Here is a 20,172-nt window from a genome sequence, read left to right on the forward strand (position 1 = left end):
TGGAGATTAAAAAAAATTATCTGGATAGTTTTGAGCATCAAACCCAGGGCCCTGTACATTCTAGGCAAGCGCTGTACCACTGAACTACATCAGCAGCCCTTAAATAACTGGAGATTTAAATTCATAGGATAAGCAGATGCTCCTAAAAGTGGTAAACAGGAAAATTTATTGCCTTGAAATCCATGTGTTAAAAAGAATGAAGGTTAAAAGTTGATGAAATATTTATACATTTTCAAGGTGTTAGAAAGAACAAACACCCATCCTCCCACAAGTCTACCAGAATATGCCCGGAGTAAGTACAAGCTCAGAAAGTGGGGTGGAAAGAAGGTTCCAAGATGCAGGATGTGGGGTAGTTCACAGGGCAGATTTGAAAAGAGAAGATATCTGAAACAATTAAATTACAAGCCAAATAACTTGACACATTTGGCCTCATGATGAATTCTGTCCAAAGTTCAAAAAAGTAACATCAATCTTTTCAATTTACATATTTGCCCTGGATGCCAAAGAAATTGTATTCTCATCTGAACATGGAGGTATTCATGCCTACTCTACATTTGGCCAAATACATGAATGAAAAATGGCATAGCCTTGTTTTTGTTTGCCTCTTGATGAAAATGATGCCAAACATCTTTTGATGCTAGTTAGCCATTTTCAATTTATCCATCCATTCTTATTTTGCTCATAAACTTTTTATGTTCTTATTTTGTTAACACATTATGCAGTCTTCATTTTTTTGGTACTGGGGATTGACCCAGGGATGCTCAGCCACTGAGCCACACTCCCGGCTCTTTTTTTTTTTTTTTTTGAGACAGGGTCTCAATAAATTGCTTAGGGCCTGTCAAGTTGCTGAGACTGGCTTTGAACTTGTGATCTTTCTGCCTCAGCCTCCTGAGCTGTTGGGATTACAGATGTGTGCCAACTTTTCCAGCTTTCAAGTTTTTTAAAAAAATAGAATTATTAAATTTGTATTTATTTTATTCTTAATTTTTTTCTCAAAGGATACTTTTTATCAACAAAGTAAATATATTCTAATAATTTTACATTGCAATATCTTTAGCTCTCTGATTCATTCATATTTGTTAATACTGTAGGGAGATAAATTGGTATTTTCCCTCCAAATGTGAGCAACTGTCTTAAATCTCTTTTTTTTTTTGGTTCTTTTTAGTAATACATGATAGAAGTTAACATCATTTTTTAAGAACAGCAATTCCTATGGATTAGAAATGGACTCTGTCATACATTAAGTTCACGTTTATGTAGCAATCCATCTCTGGGCTCTATTCTGTTCCCATATGTACATTCATTTCTGTGTAAGTAGATTACACTACAAAAAATGTTGTTAGAAGTTTCACATTTTTTCTTTTTTAAACTTTCTCATCTATTGCACATTTATTTTCCAAGTGCATTTTATTTTTTGGATATTGATTGAAATTGGAATGAATTTGAAGGAGTTTTATAATACTGAGTCTTTCTGGGTTCCTGGCATGTATTTTTTCAGGTCTTTAAGCACAATTTCAGTTGTCTATATAAAGGTCTTTCACACTTCATGTTGGATGTAATTCTACTTGATAAGCATGTATTTTTGTTATTGTGAATGGAGCTACCTAAAGAGACATTTACGGACTGGTTATGGGTGGAGGATTGGGAAGAGGTTTATCAGTGGGTACTGTGACAGGAGTAAGTCCTGGTGTGCTGTTGCACAATACAATTAGCAATAATGGACTGTGTATTTCAGAAGGCTGGAAGAAATATCTTGAATGTTTTCACCGTGAAGAAATGTTAAATGAGCAGATGGATACGTCTACCCTGATCAAACATTATATATGTACATGTGTTATCAAAGCATCACACAGCATCCCATAAATGTTTAATGTTTTTATGTACTGGTTAAAAAATGAGTTTAAAAAACTGGTTATTAGTGTGGATACTGGTTATTAGTGTTGATTTTGTATATCATAGCTATATTACAGAGCTTTCCTATTTATTCCAAGAGCTAGTCAATTGATTCATTTAAGTTTTCCCTATAGTTGGTCAAATTGGGTTAGTGTTTTCTCTCTTCAATTCCTAGCTCTAATACTTCATTTTTTAGCATTGGCTGTGGGTCTTTACTACTTTTAATGATTTGGATTGCATCAGGTGATAAATAACCTTAAGTAGGATTAGGATATTCATCTTCCTAGAGGTTTTATATTTTCTAGAAATCTTCCTATGAAGTTTTATCAAATTGCATCTATTAAGTTAGTTATGTGAGTTTTTTTTCTTCTTTTAATAGGCTAACGCTGCTAATAGCATAGTTTTCTCATCTTTAATCTTTTTTTTTTTTTTGGTACAAGATAAGGGCCTGGGGTGTAGTTCACTGATAAGAATATTTGTTTAATATGTGCAAGGCCCTTGGTTTGATCCCCAGCACCACAAAATTAAAACAAAACAAACAAAAAGCTCCAGGATATACTCCCAACTGCAAACTAGCTTTGCTCCTTGTAGTTGTGGAATTTTTCCCAGGACCTTGTCATTTTCAAGCTAGCACCTGTAATGGGCTCAACAAAGCTGTATTTCAGAGAGAGGGAGAAAGGAGAGAGGACAGAGGGGAAAGAGGGGAGAGAGGGGAGAGGGAGGGGGAGAGGGAGGGGGAGAAAACAGATGTATTTACTAATATTTCAGATAGTTTGACTTAAGTTTTAGATATTCTATTTGCACTGTTTCCCAATTATGAACAAACCAACCCACTAAACCATTATGAATATTCTCACATGTGATCTACAATCTTAATAAGCTAGACCAAAGTCCACAGCATTCTCATGAACCTTTCTGGAAATCTGGGAATGGGAGGTGGAACAGCATGATGAAAGGAAGGAGCAGTAACATCATCTAGGACTCAGTGGAATAGATTTGTCCTATGTAAACTATTACCTACTCTTTTTTTTTTTTTTTTTTGAGGTGCTGGGGATTGAACCCAGGGCCTTGTGCTTACGAGGCAAGCACTCTACCAACTGAGCTATACCCCCAGCCCTACCTAATCTTAAACAGGACACACTCCTTATCTTTAGTCTGAAAATCTAGCCAGACATGGTGATGCATGCTGATAATCCCAGAGACTCAGTCAATCTCAACAATATAGTGAGGTCCTAAGCAACTCGGTGAGACCACATCTCAAAATAAAAAATAAAAAGGGCTGGGGATGTGGTTAAGTGGTTAGTGCCCCTGGGTTCAATCTCCAGTACTTAAAAAAAAAAAGAATGGGTTATTGGGGAGCTGGGGATAGTTCAGTGGTAGAGTGTTTGCCCAGCATGTGCAAAACCCTGGGTTTAATTTCCAGCATCACTTAAAAAAAAAAAAAAAAAAAAAAAAAAAAAGGAAAGAAAAGAAGAAAGAAAGAAAAGGGCTAGTTGCAGAATGAAATGTTATTTTGATGTGAAGGTGTCAACTACCATGTATCAATATGAGAAATAACTGACCGTTAATGTATTTTTAATTTAAATGCAATTATGAAAGAAGATACAATACAAACACATTAAAATCTCTAAAGCCATGTAAAACCCGAAGGCATTAAAATTTATTAAATGATGCAATAACAACAGAATTCTTTATTTACAATAGCATTATTTAACATCAAATAAGCAAATAGCATCAGCAAAGCAATATTAACTTGCATAAATGTATTTAAAATTTCTCTGAATATATCTACCTTTGCATAAACTGCTCACACTAGAAATACAAACATCAATGCAGGTGAACAAAGTGATGTTCAGAGTCAACTCCGTTCTGAAAATAAATCACAACCTGAAACACTGTAAGCTTTCTCCTGAAGAACCATAGTTAATATATTGCTTAATTTTACCCTTGTATAATCTTTTCATATACACACATCTCAGATGCAACTTTATGAGGAACTGTACAAATAAAACCCACAAATGACAAAGGAAAAAAAAAATGACAGTTAAATGTTTGAAGAAATGTATCATCATCACTATTCAATAACATAAAGATTAAGTGATGATGCACTTATTCAAAAATTGTACACAATTCACTATACAAATATAATACATTGGACAGCTATGTAGGAATATACAAGACTTAAAAACAGATCTAAGGCATTATGCTAGATTTTAGCATTTTGAGGTTCTTGCACATAGCTTTTACCTGTAGTAAGAAACTTAAAAGATTTTGTTTTAGTCTATAAAGAAACACCAGGGAGAAAATTCTAATTAAAATCGAAGCCACTACAGTAATTTTCTTTTGTGCAGAGAATGCTTTGCTCTTAGGCAGCATACTACCATACAAACACTAGAAAATTTTAAATTCACACCAACAATTAATGGCTTAAGTTGCATTTCAAAATTGATTGTGTATCTTTGGGTTCTGCAAGTGGATCTGTGCCACCCAGTTCATGTGTTAAGCCCATATGAACTCCATTTTTAAACACAGATTAAAAATTGCATTATATAAACTGCAAAAACATTGCTTTCAATTATTACAGGCCATAAGAGATACACGTGGGGAGAGGGGCATTTTAATCTTTGAGTCAAATGAATTCATTGTAGTAAAACAACTCACTTCACTTTTTAAACTTACCACATTACATGAACACTTAAATGGGTTTTACAACCAAGTTAATGTATGTATACTTTTCACATTATGTTTTTCACATTTAGTAATATAAGTAAAACACTGATTATTTGTTCTCTTAAACAAAAACCAAGTACTCAGTCTAACAAATTTATTGTGTACAGCATGAGAAATACTGATAATGAAGGGAATTGATTTGGCTTTTGCTTCTATAGTGATCAATATGATCAGAGAATTCCTTTACTTATTTTCTTCTCCTAATTAGATGTAAAACAAAATCCATTACCTGATCTGAACCCTAAGAGCATTTATTATCTCTTTTCCTTCAAGACAGTAATGATCATGAGTTATTCTGAACTGCCAGTATCACAGATCTGCAGATTTGTCCAACTTGGATTGATGTCAAAACACAGTGGGCAGATGGATAAAAAATGAAAGATACGTAGTTATTTTTGGATGGTGTAGTGAAAAGGGACTTAAAATAAATCCGGTTTAAACTCCATTTTCTCTTTTGTGCTGTGTGAAGTTAAAGTCATTCTAACTCACATAGTTCCAAAAATTAACTCAAAACTGGTCACACGAAACTGTGCGCCACGTGAGCCTCATCGTGTGGATGAGGTCCTGGAGTTCTGGGCCCACGTCTGCTTTATTTACCATCATAGCTGGGCAACCCAATGGTTTGGTGGAGAAAAGTAGAGCCTTTTGAGGGGACATGTGAACTGGTGGCCACCGAGAAGTGCTGTTCCTTGGCCACCTCCCTGTATTCAGATCCCTCTCAAAAAGGAAAAAGATATCGAAATGCAAATTTCCAGAAGTTTCTTTAGTATGGAGCAACACTTTTAGACTGTCTACTTACCATTTATCTTTGGGTTATATCTCTTCCTATATTTCCGTAATCCGTGCATATAGGGAGAGATATAAATATAAATAGGGGTAGTTTGTACATCTTTCACCCTGCCACAAATAAACAATCAATCAAATTTCAAGGAAAAACTTCTCTGTTCCTAAAAAGCCTGGCTAATGAGATATTATAAAATGCTTTGCTTTTTAGACATCAAAAAGATATCATTCTGAAATTTAGGTAAGAAAGTATGTGTATTAGGGGTTGGGGAGAAATAGCTCAAAAAAGGTCATCAGTTTCTTGGTATTGCAGTTGTCTGAAACTGACACCAATTAATAAAATATTCCCCTACCAGAGTGGGCAGAAAAACAACCATAAAAGTGGCCTGCTTAGTAACATGTAGTCTTTCTAAGGTTCATTAAGAAAGAATATAAACATATAAAAATCAAGAATTGGTTCCTACAGCGGCTGCATATCATATAGATTAGATAAATGATTTATGAGCAGAATCACAAGGTTTAGAAAATAAAAAGTCTTAAGTCTACAAATTAGGTCTAATCAAGGCATTGATATCCTTTACAAAACACCTTTAGGAGACATTGCTATGAAGATATCTAATTTAATACTGAAGTACCTCATTTTTTGAGTCAATTCCACAATATGTATACCTCACAAAAATTATACAATTAAAACACTTAAGTTTTCAACTTAAATTATTGCTTGTTTACATATAAACTGGGTTTTATGTACCTTACAAAACTTCGGCTTAGTCAGCACTGCTAAAAAACAAAATAAAAAACACATGGCAGAGGTTAAATCTGTCGTGATATCTGCTGTCAATTTCAATACACTAGTTATAGTGTCTTCTCCTGTTCTGGAGGCCAGAGTTGCTGGGGAACAGAATACACATGCTTCCAAAGCAGGTGTCCTTAGCTTGACTGCTATCGAGTCTTACCTTTGCTCCTCTCCTTGCCAGTAAATGCATCTTTCTGAAATTCAATAGTTAGTAATTGCTAAGTGGCTGGCAAAAATTTCAGGAAATAAAGGGCTTACCTGGTTTCTGTAGTTTATGTTATCTTTTTTAAAAATAAAAGTAAGGGGGAACCGGGGGAGGCAAGAGTCAAAACCAGAAGGGGAAGGGGAGATGCTAATTCAAGATGATTAATCTAAAGGGAACTTAATTTAGAAATGAAAAATATTTCTTCTCGAGAGAAAAAAATGGAACAGATGATTGTTAAAATATTAACAGCCCTCTCACAGGCTTCTTTCATCTGTTCACTAATGGGAGTCCCTTTCCAATATGGTCTTTAGAGTTTTCTGCAAAGACATAACAGCTATGACTTTATAGGTCCTCATTTATTGGGTATGTCTGTACATATAGCGCTGTCCACAGTGTCTGCTTCCATCCCAAATGCAGGCTTTAATTTAAAAAAAGTTTGATTTGTTTTAAAAATTCTTTTCTTTCCCCCAGATGAAATCTTAACTTTTTTGCACTAGACTGATTAGCCAGGGAAAACAAGCAAGAAACCAGTGTCTGGAACTGAACAGGAACAGAACAAGAGCATGGTTCTCCTTAAATACATACATTTAAATACATTCATCTGACATGGGTATGAAATTTGCCTGTCAACATTTACTTTGCAGGAGAGATCTAAGTTGCACTAAGGTGAATGCAGTGAACAGACTGAGCGACTGTCTGGACGTGAGCTTCCGACTGAGACGAGAGGAGGCGGCTCCTCCTGCAGCAGCCGAGCGCACTCCGCAACGCCTTGCTGGGAGCCAGGGGCCCAGGCCTATCTGCTCATCGTGCTCTGGGAGAACTGGCGGGCAGGTCAGTTGGGTCAAAACAAAGAGACGAAGCTCTCCAGACTGGTAAGTGTTTTGAGCAAGTGAGCCCGGTCAGCTGAAGAAAGAAGCAACCAGCTACCTTCAGGGTCAGCAGTATTTCTGCAGGAAAACAAAATCATGAAACATCTGAGTTTTTGATGAAACACTACAAAAACATCAAAATACTTGACTGTTTTAAATGATGCAAATCACAAGGCCACACTGGGCAAGTACAGGGCTTCAGATACTGACAAGTGGGTGGTGCTGAACATGACCCTTTTTTGGGGTGGGGGAACAGGGATTGAACGCAGGGGAGTTCAACCAGTGAGCCAAATCCCCAGCCCTTTTTAATTTTGAGACAGGGTCTCGCTGAGTTGCTTAGGGCCTTACTACATTGCTATGGCTGACTTTCAACTTGATTCTCCTGCCTCAGTTTCTCGAGTTGCTGGGATTATTGGCCTGTTTCCTGAGGAATGAGGCTGAGCCCAACAGATTCTGTGTGGTTTCATGTAGGACATGGCTGGCAAATGGATTATCAGTTAGTCTCTTCTGAATCACCTCTGCTTGACTACTAATGGTGTCTTAGTCCAATTTTATTTCTCTTACTTTCTCAACAGACATGACTGATACAACCCAGTTGCTGAATCTTGCTTTTGGGTAGCATTCAATCCAGAGGGGCTGCTACTTCCTAATCCTTCTCATTCCTCCAGTATAAACCCACTTCCTATAAGCTGTCTCTCTTGATTCTCCCTTACAAGATACTTCCAAGGTCCTATGGGTGTGCTTTCCCTGGCTTGAGTAAGCAAGTATACCTGGGTTTTGGCCCTAGGGTTGTTCCTGTTAGTTTGTCTACTATACACTGATGATTTAGATGATAGGCTATCAAGTTTGGAGTGAGCAGGAGTTAGCTGGGGGTATTTCCTTGGTTGCCATGATTTTATCTGTCAGTGATTTTCTTTAGCTATTACCCATCTTCCTCCCAGAAGTTTTCATCTATTTGGCAAATACTGAGGATCTACTACTGTGTGCCAGATGATGACACAAGACAGTCCTAGTCACTACAAACACAAAAATCACTGAATAGGCATGACAAACCATCCAATACAAATGTGATTGACTTCTGTGAGGGGAAACAGTGGGTGCTATAGGAACATGTAGCTACTGCTTCTGGGATTTAGATATTTAGACACAGAATTTTAGCACAGAAAAGCCACAGGAGGTCATCTAGGTTGAGCCAGGCATGATGGTGCACGCGTGTAATCCCAGCAACTCAGTAAGGCAAGGCAGGGGGATCACAAATTCAAGGCCATTTGAGGTAATTTAGTGAGACCATGTCTCAAAATAAAAAGGGCTGGAGACATTAACTCAGTGGTAAAGTGACCCTGGATTAATTCAATTCTCAGTAACACATATGCACATGGGGAAAAGAGAGGGAGAGAGAAAGAGAAAGAAAGAGAGAGAGAGAAAGAGAGATAAGATAGATAGATAGGTATTATTATATGTAACCAGTTGCCAGATCATAAATTCTAGAGGTCAAAGGTATGATCACATTAGTCCCTGGCCAGGTACATGGTTCTCTTCAGAGCTTATTTCATGCACACTAGGCAAGTGCTCAGCCACCGAGCTCCATCCTCAGCCCTTTTTAAATTTTATTCTGAGACAGGGTCTCACTAAGTTGCTGAGGTTGGCCTTGAACTTATAATCCTCCTGCCTTAAGCCTCCCATGTCACTGAGATTACAGGTGCAAGCCACCATACCCTGCAAAATTTGGGTTCCTGATTCATCGATTTAACTCATTTATAATGAGCTTAAAGAAATTTGCAAAAAAGCACCATATGCACTGTATGCTAAATGAAATGAGAATTTATGACCACCTTTAATGTACTTGATAATACATTAATTTAATGTGGTTAATAATAAATCTATGCTCATTTTGTTTGGTCTATAAAATATTCATGTCACTTCACTACCATAGTCTTTTGCTGTTTCTTACCCGTGATGCATCTCCCTCCTGCTTAATCATATCCATTCCGGGCAGCTGGTTTTGGAAAAGGTTGCCTCCCCTTAGAGCAGGATCATTAACCTGAGGGCAATAAGATACGACAGGTGGGACATCCAAAAGAGCACTGGAGAAAAACCATCACCTTATGCTTTCTAATCTTTTTTTAGGAGTATATAGAAAAAGACTAAAAATGGCTGTAGGGCTGGGAATTTAGCTTAGTGGTAGAGCACTTGCCTACTAATGCATATTTGCTACTGGGGGAAAAAAAGGAACTTCAACCCTGTGCCTATTCTCCCATGTGTATATATTTTGAGAAGAGTACAGAGGAACATAAAAACCCTTGCAATACAGTAGCTGCTTTCAAATTAAATTTGATCTGCATTCTGAATAGAAAACAGAGATAATACAATGTTCATGCCATTTACTTTTTAACTGGTTCAAATTAGACCAATGACATATTTGAGACTGTAAAAGTCATCTGAGATGCTCTTGACATCTTTGTCGCTTAGGCAAGTTAGTAATTAGCAAGACAAAGTGTGAATATCACAAACAGTGCTGGATTTTGTGAAATTACCCTAACCAAGCTAATAATTTGTTAACAGTTGTGGGTTTTTTTTTTTTTTTTTTTGGTGGGAAGGGGGTGCCACCGGAATTGAACCCAGGGGCACTCTACCACATCTCCAGTCCTTTCTCTCTCTCTTTTTAAATTTTAAGACAAGGTCTTACTAAGTTACTCAGGGCCTTGCCAAGTTGCTCAGGCTGGCCTTGAACTTGCGATCCTCCTGCCTCAGCCTCCTAAGCCATTGGGATTAGAGGAGTGCATCACCATGCCTGGCAGCATTCGTATATTTACAAAAAATAAGAATAATAATTTTGTCAGAAGACACTACAATTGTGTTTCTTGGCTTGAAAATTAACTCTGATATTCAAGAGTTTTTGGTTTTTTTTAGAGCATTATAGTTATACGAAGCAGTTAGTTTTGACAGAATCATACATGGTTGAATTAGATTTACCCCCTTTCAATTCTCATTACCTTCTTTTTCCTTCCATCCTCCCTCCCAATATTCTCCTTTCTCTACTCTACTGATCTTCCTTTCCTTGTTATTTATTTGTTTTTAATTTCTAAAAAAATTTTAAAATTTTTTAAATTAACAAAATTTTTTTTTTAATTGGACACAATACTTTTGTTTATTTATTTTTTATGTGGTGCTGAGGATAGAGCCCAGTACCCCATGCATGCTAGGCAAACGCTCTACCACTGAGCCACAACCACAGACCTATTTATTTTTGATTGATGCCCCTACATATAAAGATGGAATTCACAGTGTTATATTTATATATGCTCATAACACAACAAATTTTGTTGCATTCATTCCACAATTCTCCTTTCCTGTCCCTCCTCTCTCTTAATCCCCTTCTGCTCCACTAAACTTCCCTATATCTTTATAATATCCAATCCCATTTTCCCCCAAAAGGTTTTAAATCCATGCAAAAGTTTTAAACAATTTAGATTACTAAAAATGCACCAGTTTACTTCTGAGTAGATTAAACTAGTGCTATGCTATAGTGGAGTATTCCAGTGGACCTCACTCTGTCCACATTCCTGAGAAAGCAAACCACTAATTCTATATTTCTTTAATTTATATCTGTTTGATTTACCTCAAGAAGTGTTCAACCACTATCAACAACATAAGTACAAGTTATAAATAAGTATACAGCCTTCTTAAATTGCAAAGAGCTTTAAATTTCCATATGCACCACCTTACATATTAATCATTTTATAGACTAAAACACTTGAGGCATTGTAATATTTTAGTAAAATTTCACAAAACTGTGGTTTACTAATATCAGAATTCAATAGACTTAATCAGCCTGGTGTAGTACACATCTAATCCCAGTTACTTGGAGCCTGAGGCAGGAGGACTACATGTTTGGTGCTAGCCAGGGCAACTTAGTGAGACCATATCTCAGGATAAAAAATAAATAGGGCTGGGGATGTAGTTCTTTGTGGAAGGCCTTGGCTTCAATCCCCAGTATCACATTAAGAAAAAACAACAGTAAAAAACAAGATTGAAATTCATGGGGCTAACATGACTTATTGCTTATGTTCTTTAAACTCCCCATGCCTCAGTTTCTCCATATATGAAACAAAATTCAGGGTCCTTACCACAATTTTACTTTGAATGAACTACTGAGGATTAGTAGCAGACTGTCAACAGTTTGGGACCTTTAAAAACAATATATTCATTCTTCTCTTCCCCCTATCACCGCCCCCCCTGGCCCCCATTATATATTGTCATGTACTTATTAGAGAAAAGATTCAGCCTTTGTTTTTTTGGGCATGGCCTATTTCACTTAATGGTATGAATCTACATTGTGTACAACCACAGAAATGAAAAGTTGTACCCCATTTGTGTACAATGAATCAAAATGTGTCTGTAAAAATAAAAAAAGATTTTAATTAAAAAAAACCCAATATATTCTGTAAATACCATGATAAAATTATTATTCTTGAGTTCTGGGCTAGCAGTTTATTATCTCAAATGCTTTGAGTCTCTTCACCACCTGGTGTGTACTCAGGGATAGAATTATTTAATACCAGATGAAATTATTAAAAAAAAAATTGTTCCTCTTCCAAAAATCATGGCACCCACATTCCAACAATGAAAACAAACAGTTCTTGAATTATCTGTGTTAGTCTCCCTGCATAAATGAAGTATTATTTTAAGCTAACTGGGTGGCAGGAGTTTGGTCCTTGCTTTTCATCTGGTTTTACATTAAGAAAAAAGTCAGTTCTTAAACTACAACCCCAAAATAAAGTGATATAAAATGCACACTCAACACTCCATTTTTAGAGATTCATTTTAGAAACTTCTAAATTCCTCAAATTGAAAAAAAAAATGTAAATGATGTGAAGGTTAACAAATATTAAAAAAAAAAAAAAATCCTTCAGCAGTCAGGAATCCTTTCAAGTTTATTTTGTCCTTACCAAATATTTTTGCTAATCTCACTAACATAGGTGAAAATAAGGTGAAAAAACAATCTTCAAAATAAATGTGGGAATTGAAGGAAGATGTTAGGCACATGGAAAGATACATTTAATGCAAAAATAGACAAAAGCCACCATCAGAGGACACGAGGCGGCTTGCTACTTCATGCTTACCTGCTCGGGACCCATGGAGGACAGCCCCGACGTAGGCACGGAGGTCACTGAGGTCATGCTGATCTGTCCTGTCATCTGGTTCATGTTGCTCATGCCACCCGAGTTGGTTGCCATGGACACATTGATGTTCATATTGTTATTGTACATGCTGGTGTTTGCTTGCTGCCCAAAGTGTGGTGGGGACTGTTGTGAAAACATGCTAGGACAGAGTGGAAATAGAAAAATGTTAGAGCCCCGTGGCAGACAGGCAGACAGTGTTGAGAACTTGTTCTTAGGACACTTACTTTAGAGTGAATAACGAAACTGCGTGAGACCAGGGAGGATAGACAGCAGGTGAGGGGGTCGCTGAGGCCTAATCAGTAGGGGAAGTGCTGTAGGAACCACCCAGCTTGTGTTCCCTGCTTCCCAGCTGCATCCAAGGAGCTTTCCATTTTGTTTTTATAACATGAACTGAAAAAGGGTGGCTTTATGTCACTGCCTTCCACAGCAGTTTCTATGACAAATTGGTGGGGGTGGTACCTGCTTAGAGGTATTGCTTTTATCCAAAAGAATAGGTATTTTGTTATGTTTTTGCAAATTTTGGGTGACTTTTGCCCTGGGATGAATTAACTGGCTTACTTAGCAATTTACTTGAGCAAATAAGTAAAGAAATACAGAAATAAGAAAGGTAGTCTATAAAAAGTTTCCTTGGTGACCACTGTTATCAAAAAGACACAGAAACTTGGTGTTACCTGTTTCCGCCCATGTTCCCCTGAGCCCATCCGTTCATGTCTGCTGGGGCTTGATAGGCTGGGTTGGCCTGAGACTGCTGCATCATGGGGCTTTGGGTATGTGCCATTCGGGGGGACATTAGAGGACTCTGGGGGGTCGTAGCCCCAGTAAAGCCTGGATCAGGTTGCTGACTTATTCCTTAAAAAACAAAACAGAAATTCAAAAACTACCATTAGTTTTATGGTAAAGATGGGGAAAAAAGAACTTTCCAAATTAAATACACATCAAAATTACCTTCAAATATATGAGCATGTGCAGGTTAACTACTTATGTTCGAAAAAGATTTTGAGCTGAGATAAAACGCAGGAAGAAAAAAAAATTCATACTTTGATTCTTTACAGTAGGTAGAGGGGGGCCTAGAAACCATACTAACAAGAAAGGTTGGAGGAGATAAAATACTACTCTTGCCTCGAATCCCTCTCCAAATCATGAATGGGTTAATTATATATATTTGTCTTTGACCTGAAATGTCAAAGTCTTTAAATACTTAAAAAACTGTAGTGGACTGTAGTTTAATCCATTCCAACTGGATTGTTTAGGTTTATATTGGATTAAAGTTCCACTATATAACAAAAGTTAACACATGAATGATTTTTCATTAACAAGTCATTCCATGATGACAAGGATGCTTTTTAAAAACTATTCATGTTTAGCTTGCTTCGTCCTTCACAAGGACTGTGATACTTCAGTGCTATTCAAGATCACCAATAAAAAAATATTCAACATATGATTCTTGTTTAGTTTTGAGGCAAACGGCATTTACACTCAAAGGAAAGAATAATTTTTTTTTTTTTTTTTTTTGCAGTGCTGGGGATTGAACTCAGGGCCTTAGTGCTTGAGAAGCGAGCACTCTACCAACTGAGCTATCTCCCCAGCCCAGAAAGAAGAATTTTTATGCAGACTTCTAAATTATCAAAAAGGAAATAGAGAGCTGGGCACGGTGGCGCACGCCTGTAATCCCAGCAGCTCAGAAGGCTGAGGCAGGAAGACTGCAGTTTTAAGCCAGCCTCAGCAACTTAGTGAGGCCCTAAGTAACTCAGCAAGACCCTCTAAATAAAATACAAAAAAGGGCTGGGGATGTGGGCTCAGTGAGTTCAATCCCTGGTACAAAAAAAAAAAAAAAAAAAAAAAAATAGAGCAAAGTACCTGGGAAAAAAGGAAGCAACTTAGAATATTTCAGGGATGGCAGTAGGTAACGTACATCTTTGCTTAAGACTTGTGAAATGTACATGCTTAATATTTAAATAATCTACAAAAGAAAAGTAATCTTTTGCCAGAAAAAAGATGCACATTATGTTTGTTTCTTTAAAGTAACAGGAGAGCTGGGCACGGTGGTGCATGCCTGTAATCCCAGCAGCTCAGGAGACTGATACAGGAGGATGGAGAGTTAGTTCAAAGCCAACCTCAGCAAAAGCGAGACACTAAGCAACTCAGTGAGAACCTGTCTCTAAATAAAATACAAAATAGGGCTGGGGATGTGGCTCAGTGGTTGAGTGCCCCCAAGTTCAATCCCAGTACCCAAAAAAAAAAAAAAAGACTTGAATTCAGTCAACATAGTTGTTTATAAATAACTCAGGCAAGGGTAAGGAAAATCATTTTGAATATTAATGTAAGCACTTTAGGTTTATTAATAATTCAACTATTAATTGTACATGACATGCACACAAATATTAATGTTTATGATATGATACTCTTGGTATTTCATCTCTTAAGACTGACATGAAATAACAAATCAATAGGAAAAAAACTAAAAGGTTTCCATTGCGGTTTCTATACAGCACCTTCCAAGAATTATCTATTCATTAAAGATCTGGTGTAATCATTAAAAGTCTTTATTTTTCAAAAGTTATAGAATATCTATAATATATAAATTTATGCCTCAATATTTTATACCTATTGATTTGTCTGAGTCAGAGGAATTCAAATATAAATACTGATTTATACACCTTTGTTCACAGACACTGACAAGAACAAATATATTCATACACACTCACTCAGTCTGTAGATGAGATAGACATGCTCTACACACACACTTACTTCTGTCATTCTTAAGTAAGACCTGCACTCAGAGAAAAGTGGTACCTGAGCTGAGAGCCTGGAAGGTACTGTGCTGGACCTGGGGACTCCTGACAGGCCCCAACTGTCCTCCCAGGTTTCCTATCATTCCCTGGTTAGTCAGATTCATCTGGGAGCCATGCAAAGAGCTGTGAGAGAGGAGCTGTGACCCAGGACTGGGGGACACCAGGGAGAAAGGACTGGTGAAAGGTGGTGGGGATGTAAGTCCAGTACCGTAGTTTGGAGGAAATGGAAACTGCTGTGCGTTTGCCTGGGGAATCCGGGGATTGCTCATGGTTGCTGGCATACCACTAGGAGCCACCATGCTTGGTGTCATATTCAACCCTTGTCCTCTCATCATCAAAGTTCGTTGCTGAACTTGCTGTTGCTGATGCATTTGTCTCTGTCGAAGATGCTGGTTCAGGATCTCCCTCTGTCTCTGGGCCAGCATCTGTGCATTAATAGGTGCCTGAAATCAAGGGCAAAGATGGAGGAAAACATTGGGAGTAATCACAGATTAGATAGGACAATGAAAATAGCATTAGCTTGTGTAAAATTATTTGGAAAATAAAATTTATATGGAAGGAAATATTAAGAGTTGAACAACTGGTGGCTGAGCATGGCTTCTAACTTTTATAAAAATGATTCTGAAGCCTTATTAGGACTTAGCAGGGTTAAATTGAATATTATCAATTAACCCATTAAATCAAGGACTCAAAAGAACACAGTCCTTTCTATAAGAAGACTGTGATATAAGCCCCGACAATGGCAGTTTTGTGTGTCTTTCAAGGGACATTCAAATCTAAAAAAAAACCCCAAACAAACCAAATCACTGTGCCAAAAAGGGACGTGGAGCACTTCAGGAAAGGCTAAAAACAGGATGGAAGGGGTGTGGTGGAGGAAGACAGGCTGAGAGGAGGAATGGAGAGCGGGATAAGGGAAGGATGCTGGTGCTTGTTAACCATGTGAGGCTATTTATGGGTCCTAAGAAGACATGGGCAGTCCTTGTTATTTGTGACTTCCATGTACATGAGGTTGCCTACTCATAAATTAATACTCACGGCACTGTGGTGGCCATTCAAGAACAAGCGCATGGGGCAAAAGGTCCAGATGCCCATCCTGCATGTCTCCAGCTGAGGCTGAACAAGGCCTCTCTACCGCCTTCTTTCAGCTCTCATACTGTAAACAAGGGGCCTTTTGTGGCCTAACTGGTTCCATGCTTCTCAACCTGTCATGCTTTTCGTTGGTGATTTTACTGGTTAAAATAGCCCCCAAGTGCAGTGTTGAAGTGCTGTCTAGTGTTCCTAAGTGTGAGAGGCTGTGATGTGCTCATGGAGAAAGCCTAGGTTTTAGGTGAGCTCTCTTCAAGCCTGAGTTGTAACTGGATGTGAGTTCAGTTAATGAGTTGACGACATGTATGTGTATATTAAAAGTCTTTAAACAGAAACATACTTAACATAAGGTTAGGTACTGTCTGGTTGATGAAAATGTGACCAGAGCTTATAGGCACCTAACTTTATGCTTCTCTGAGGAGCAAGTTCAGTATTCTAATTTAGCGACTTCATGTAACATAACTCTTATGAATAACAAGAATCAATGGCACCTGGCACTAAAGATGGCAGTGTTTAGGAGGGAACTAAAATAGCGACAGACTAAATAGACAGCTGGGCCAGTGCAGAACCAGTGTGTTGGTCTAGATCTCATGGCCCACACGTGACTTCACTCAGGTTGTCAGGCAGGAAGAAAAGCTGAGAAGCTAAAAGGATATAACGAAAGTTGTGGGCTTGTTTGCCCCCTTACCTGTGTTGGTACTCCAGGCCTCAGAGTCAAATTCACATTTGAAACATTGCTGATTTGATTCATAAGAGGCTGGCGATTCTAAATGCACACACAAATAGGAATCAATGCATTTAAAAAGAAAATATGCCTTACTTCAAATCACCTTTCCCAAGGAGTAGACCTCCCTAACCCACTATCTGCATGCTTTGATGGGTCATATTAGCCCTCTTCGTTCCCCTCAAACTGTATGGCTTCACTGAAGAACTCACCTGCTGAGCTTGGAGGCGGTGCTGAAGCTGAAGTCTCAGTTGATTTGGCTGGTTCTGCACTAGGCCCGTGGGCCTGAGGCCCGGTCTGGGCTGCATACGGAGTGTGGCGTAACTAGGCCGCTGTCCCATGGTGTGAAAGTTTGGATCTTGCATGGGAGTATAGCTACCCTGGGCCATTTGTGCCTGAGACGCATACTGCTGTGGGAAAACAGGGGCCTTCTGTTCCAGCATGATGTTGGAATCCTGACTGGAGAACTGCTCTGGATCTACTGCTTGGCTCTGAAGAGAAAGCCCCAAATAACAAACAGATTAAGCCACTAAAATAGCAGAGAGGATAAAAGGCTGTTTTCTCTCATTCATATACTGCACTTAACTATACAAAGGTACTTTTAGTTTGACTCTACTCTTCCTCTTAGAAAAGGCTTCTTGGTTCAACAGATCCAGTGACAGGAGGGAAGAAATGGGTGTGACTACAGCATGCTTCCTGCTTACTCCAATCAGAGTCTGGACTTTAGAATGCAAATATCCTATAGAAGTATTAAGTCTTTTTTTTTTTTTTTTTTTTTTGGTACTAGGGATTGAACTCAGGGGCACTTGATCACTGAGTCATACCTCCAGCCCTATTTTGTATTTTATTTAGAGATGGGGTCTCACTGAGTTGCTTAGTGCCAAATTCTTGCTGAGGCTGGCTTTGAACTTACAATCCTCCTACCTCAGCCTCCCAAGCTGCTGGTATTACAGGCATGCGCCACTGTGCCTGGCAAAGTATTAAGTCTTTTTTACTTGATCATTCATATCTGTATAAATCATTTTAATTAGATAAGGACCTTGGTATCTAGCTGGGATCAACAATGTTGGGGTATCATCCACTATGATCCCATTCTTACAAATAACAAAACAGACTGGAAAGTGTGGAGCTAGCTGCAGGAAGTCTCTCCTGTTTGTGACTTGGGGTCTGAGCGCCTCACAGTGCATTTTACTTATTTAACTCTTCTCTGTGCCTGCTAGAATTTCCTGCACACTCCAGATTCTGCCACCATCCACTTATTAACCAGGAGACATGTTTAATGTGTTTGTTACTTCTTGACTTTTATCTATATGGCAAGTGTAGAAAAAAATCCAGAATTTCTCCAGGGTGAATGCCTCAGACCCAGGTGGCCCTAAATATCTACATGCAGAGAGGAGAGCTGTACTTGCAAATTCTCCTTTTCCTTCCCTACTTCTAGGAGATGGCACATAGGCAGCAAAGACCCTGGAAGCAAAAAAGGCTCTCAAACTTCTTTAGCCTAGAATCGTCCTAGTTCTTCCTCCTCAAAAAGCCCAATCATGTAGTCCTGGTGCTCTCTGAAACCTAGGTCAGGTCAGCACTGCCCTGTGCTCAGCCTGTGAGAGCTGTGGACCCTGTCTTCCCCAAGAAAATTTAGAACATGTAGCTGGAGCCTCAGTGGGGGCCATTCACTGTTGAACCACCTCAGAACTTTAACTATTTGCCCATTTTTAACAGCTGGAAAATTATCTAAGTAATTTTTTTTTTTTTTTTTTTTTTGCAGTACTGGGGATTGAACCCAAGGCTACATGCATGCTAAGTAATTTCCATTTTTACTTCTTTTTTGGTACTAGGGATTGAACTCAGAGGTACTTAACCACCGAGTCACATTCTCAGTTCTTCTTTTTTATTTTGAGACAGGGTCTCACTAAGCTGCTTAGGGCCTCACTAAGTTGCTGAGGTTGGCCCTGAACTTGGCAATCCTGCCTCAGCTTTCTGAGTCACTGGGATTACAAGCATGTGGCATCACGCCCAGCAGTAATTCCATTTTTAAAGCTAATACACAACTCTCCTGAGAATCAAGTCCATTTGTAGTCTACATTTTCCAACTACCTAACAGACACATATCTATAATTCACTTTAATATGACAATATTATAATGAGGATGAACCTGATGAGACAAAGTAGAAATAATATAAATAAATAAAAAAAGGAGCATAAAAATATTTCACAACCATACAACCCTAGTTCTGACAAAAACAATGTTACAACTCACTCAGCAATGCTAAAGATCACGTTTATTTTTCATAGTGCTTGGGACTGAATTGAAGGCCTCACACATGTGAGGCAAGCACTCTACTGTTCAACTATATTCCTAGCCCTAACAATCACATTTTTAAATGTCACTCAGACACTCAAGGATAACCATATGGAAAGTGCATTCCAGTTGATACTAAAGGCAAAGGCAAGCAGTCACACAGGAAATACTTAACCTTCATTTTCCTTTCTTGATTTACTTCAGGTTATATCACATATAACACCTCACGTCATTTCTTCCCATTCTGTTTTCATTATGAATCGACAAGTCTGAACTCCCACCTATGTCTGCTAAACTGTCGGAATTATGACAAGACTATTTTTAATGCTGCAGAGAAGTCTCCAGTGACTCTGCATCACCTTTCTCACAGATTTGGTGACATGTCAGAGGTCCAAGTAGTAGACTGGACCCTGGAAGGCACTTCTGGCAATAAGAAATAAATGCTGAATGAGGAGGAAGAGAGTGACAAGAGTGTGATGGCTTTCTAGGTCACTGTTCCTATAGCACACCAGGAAGTGCTGCTTCATACACACTCAGCTGGTACCAGAGTCAGACAGCAGGGAGTATTTTCAGACTGTTAGGCTGGTTACTGTATCACTGCTATAAGGTACTGTTACAGCAGAGAATTATGTTTTAAAGTAACTAAGAACCAGAAGGAGGAGAGCTAAAGAAGCTAAGATTGGTTAACTTTTTTACATTCCCATTAATGTTTAAATATCCCCCAAATTTTTATAGGCTGTATTCACATACAGGTCAAAATGATTAATGAGCCAAAGCCACCCTGAAAAGCACTTCTGCTAGCCTATGTGCAAAGC

The 20,172-nt window shown here is 38.3% G+C and overlaps 1 protein-coding gene across 9 annotated transcripts in view; it reads right to left on the bottom strand.

Moving 5' to 3' along the window:
• Positions 1-3,525: 3,525 nt before the first annotated feature.
• Positions 3,526-20,172, bottom strand: part of NCOA2 (nuclear receptor coactivator 2) — a 259,079-nt gene continuing 242,432 nt past the window's right edge. For 8 of the 9 annotated variants that reach the window (XM_079110193.1, XM_079110196.1, XM_079110199.1 and 5 more), the window contains 7 exons: positions 17,274-17,552; positions 17,026-17,103; positions 15,460-15,694; positions 13,131-13,308; positions 12,400-12,598; positions 9,228-9,317; positions 3,526-7,354 (listed from right to left, as the gene is read on the bottom strand). In XM_079110193.1, the coding sequence (XP_078966319.1) occupies positions 7,343-7,354; positions 9,228-9,317; positions 12,400-12,598; positions 13,131-13,308; positions 15,460-15,694; positions 17,026-17,103; positions 17,274-17,552 (1,071 nt within the window). In that variant the 3' untranslated portion in view covers positions 3,526-7,342. The remainder of the gene's footprint in view (positions 7,355-9,227; positions 9,318-12,399; positions 12,599-13,130; positions 13,309-15,459; positions 15,695-17,025; positions 17,104-17,273; positions 17,553-20,172) is intronic. The other variant, XM_079110198.1, reaches the window with a different exon arrangement.

The sequence above is a fragment of the Sciurus vulgaris genome (genome assembly GCF_902686455.1).
Source record: "Sciurus vulgaris genome assembly, chromosome: 1".
NCBI lineage: Eukaryota > Metazoa > Chordata > Mammalia > Rodentia > Sciuridae > Sciurus > Sciurus vulgaris.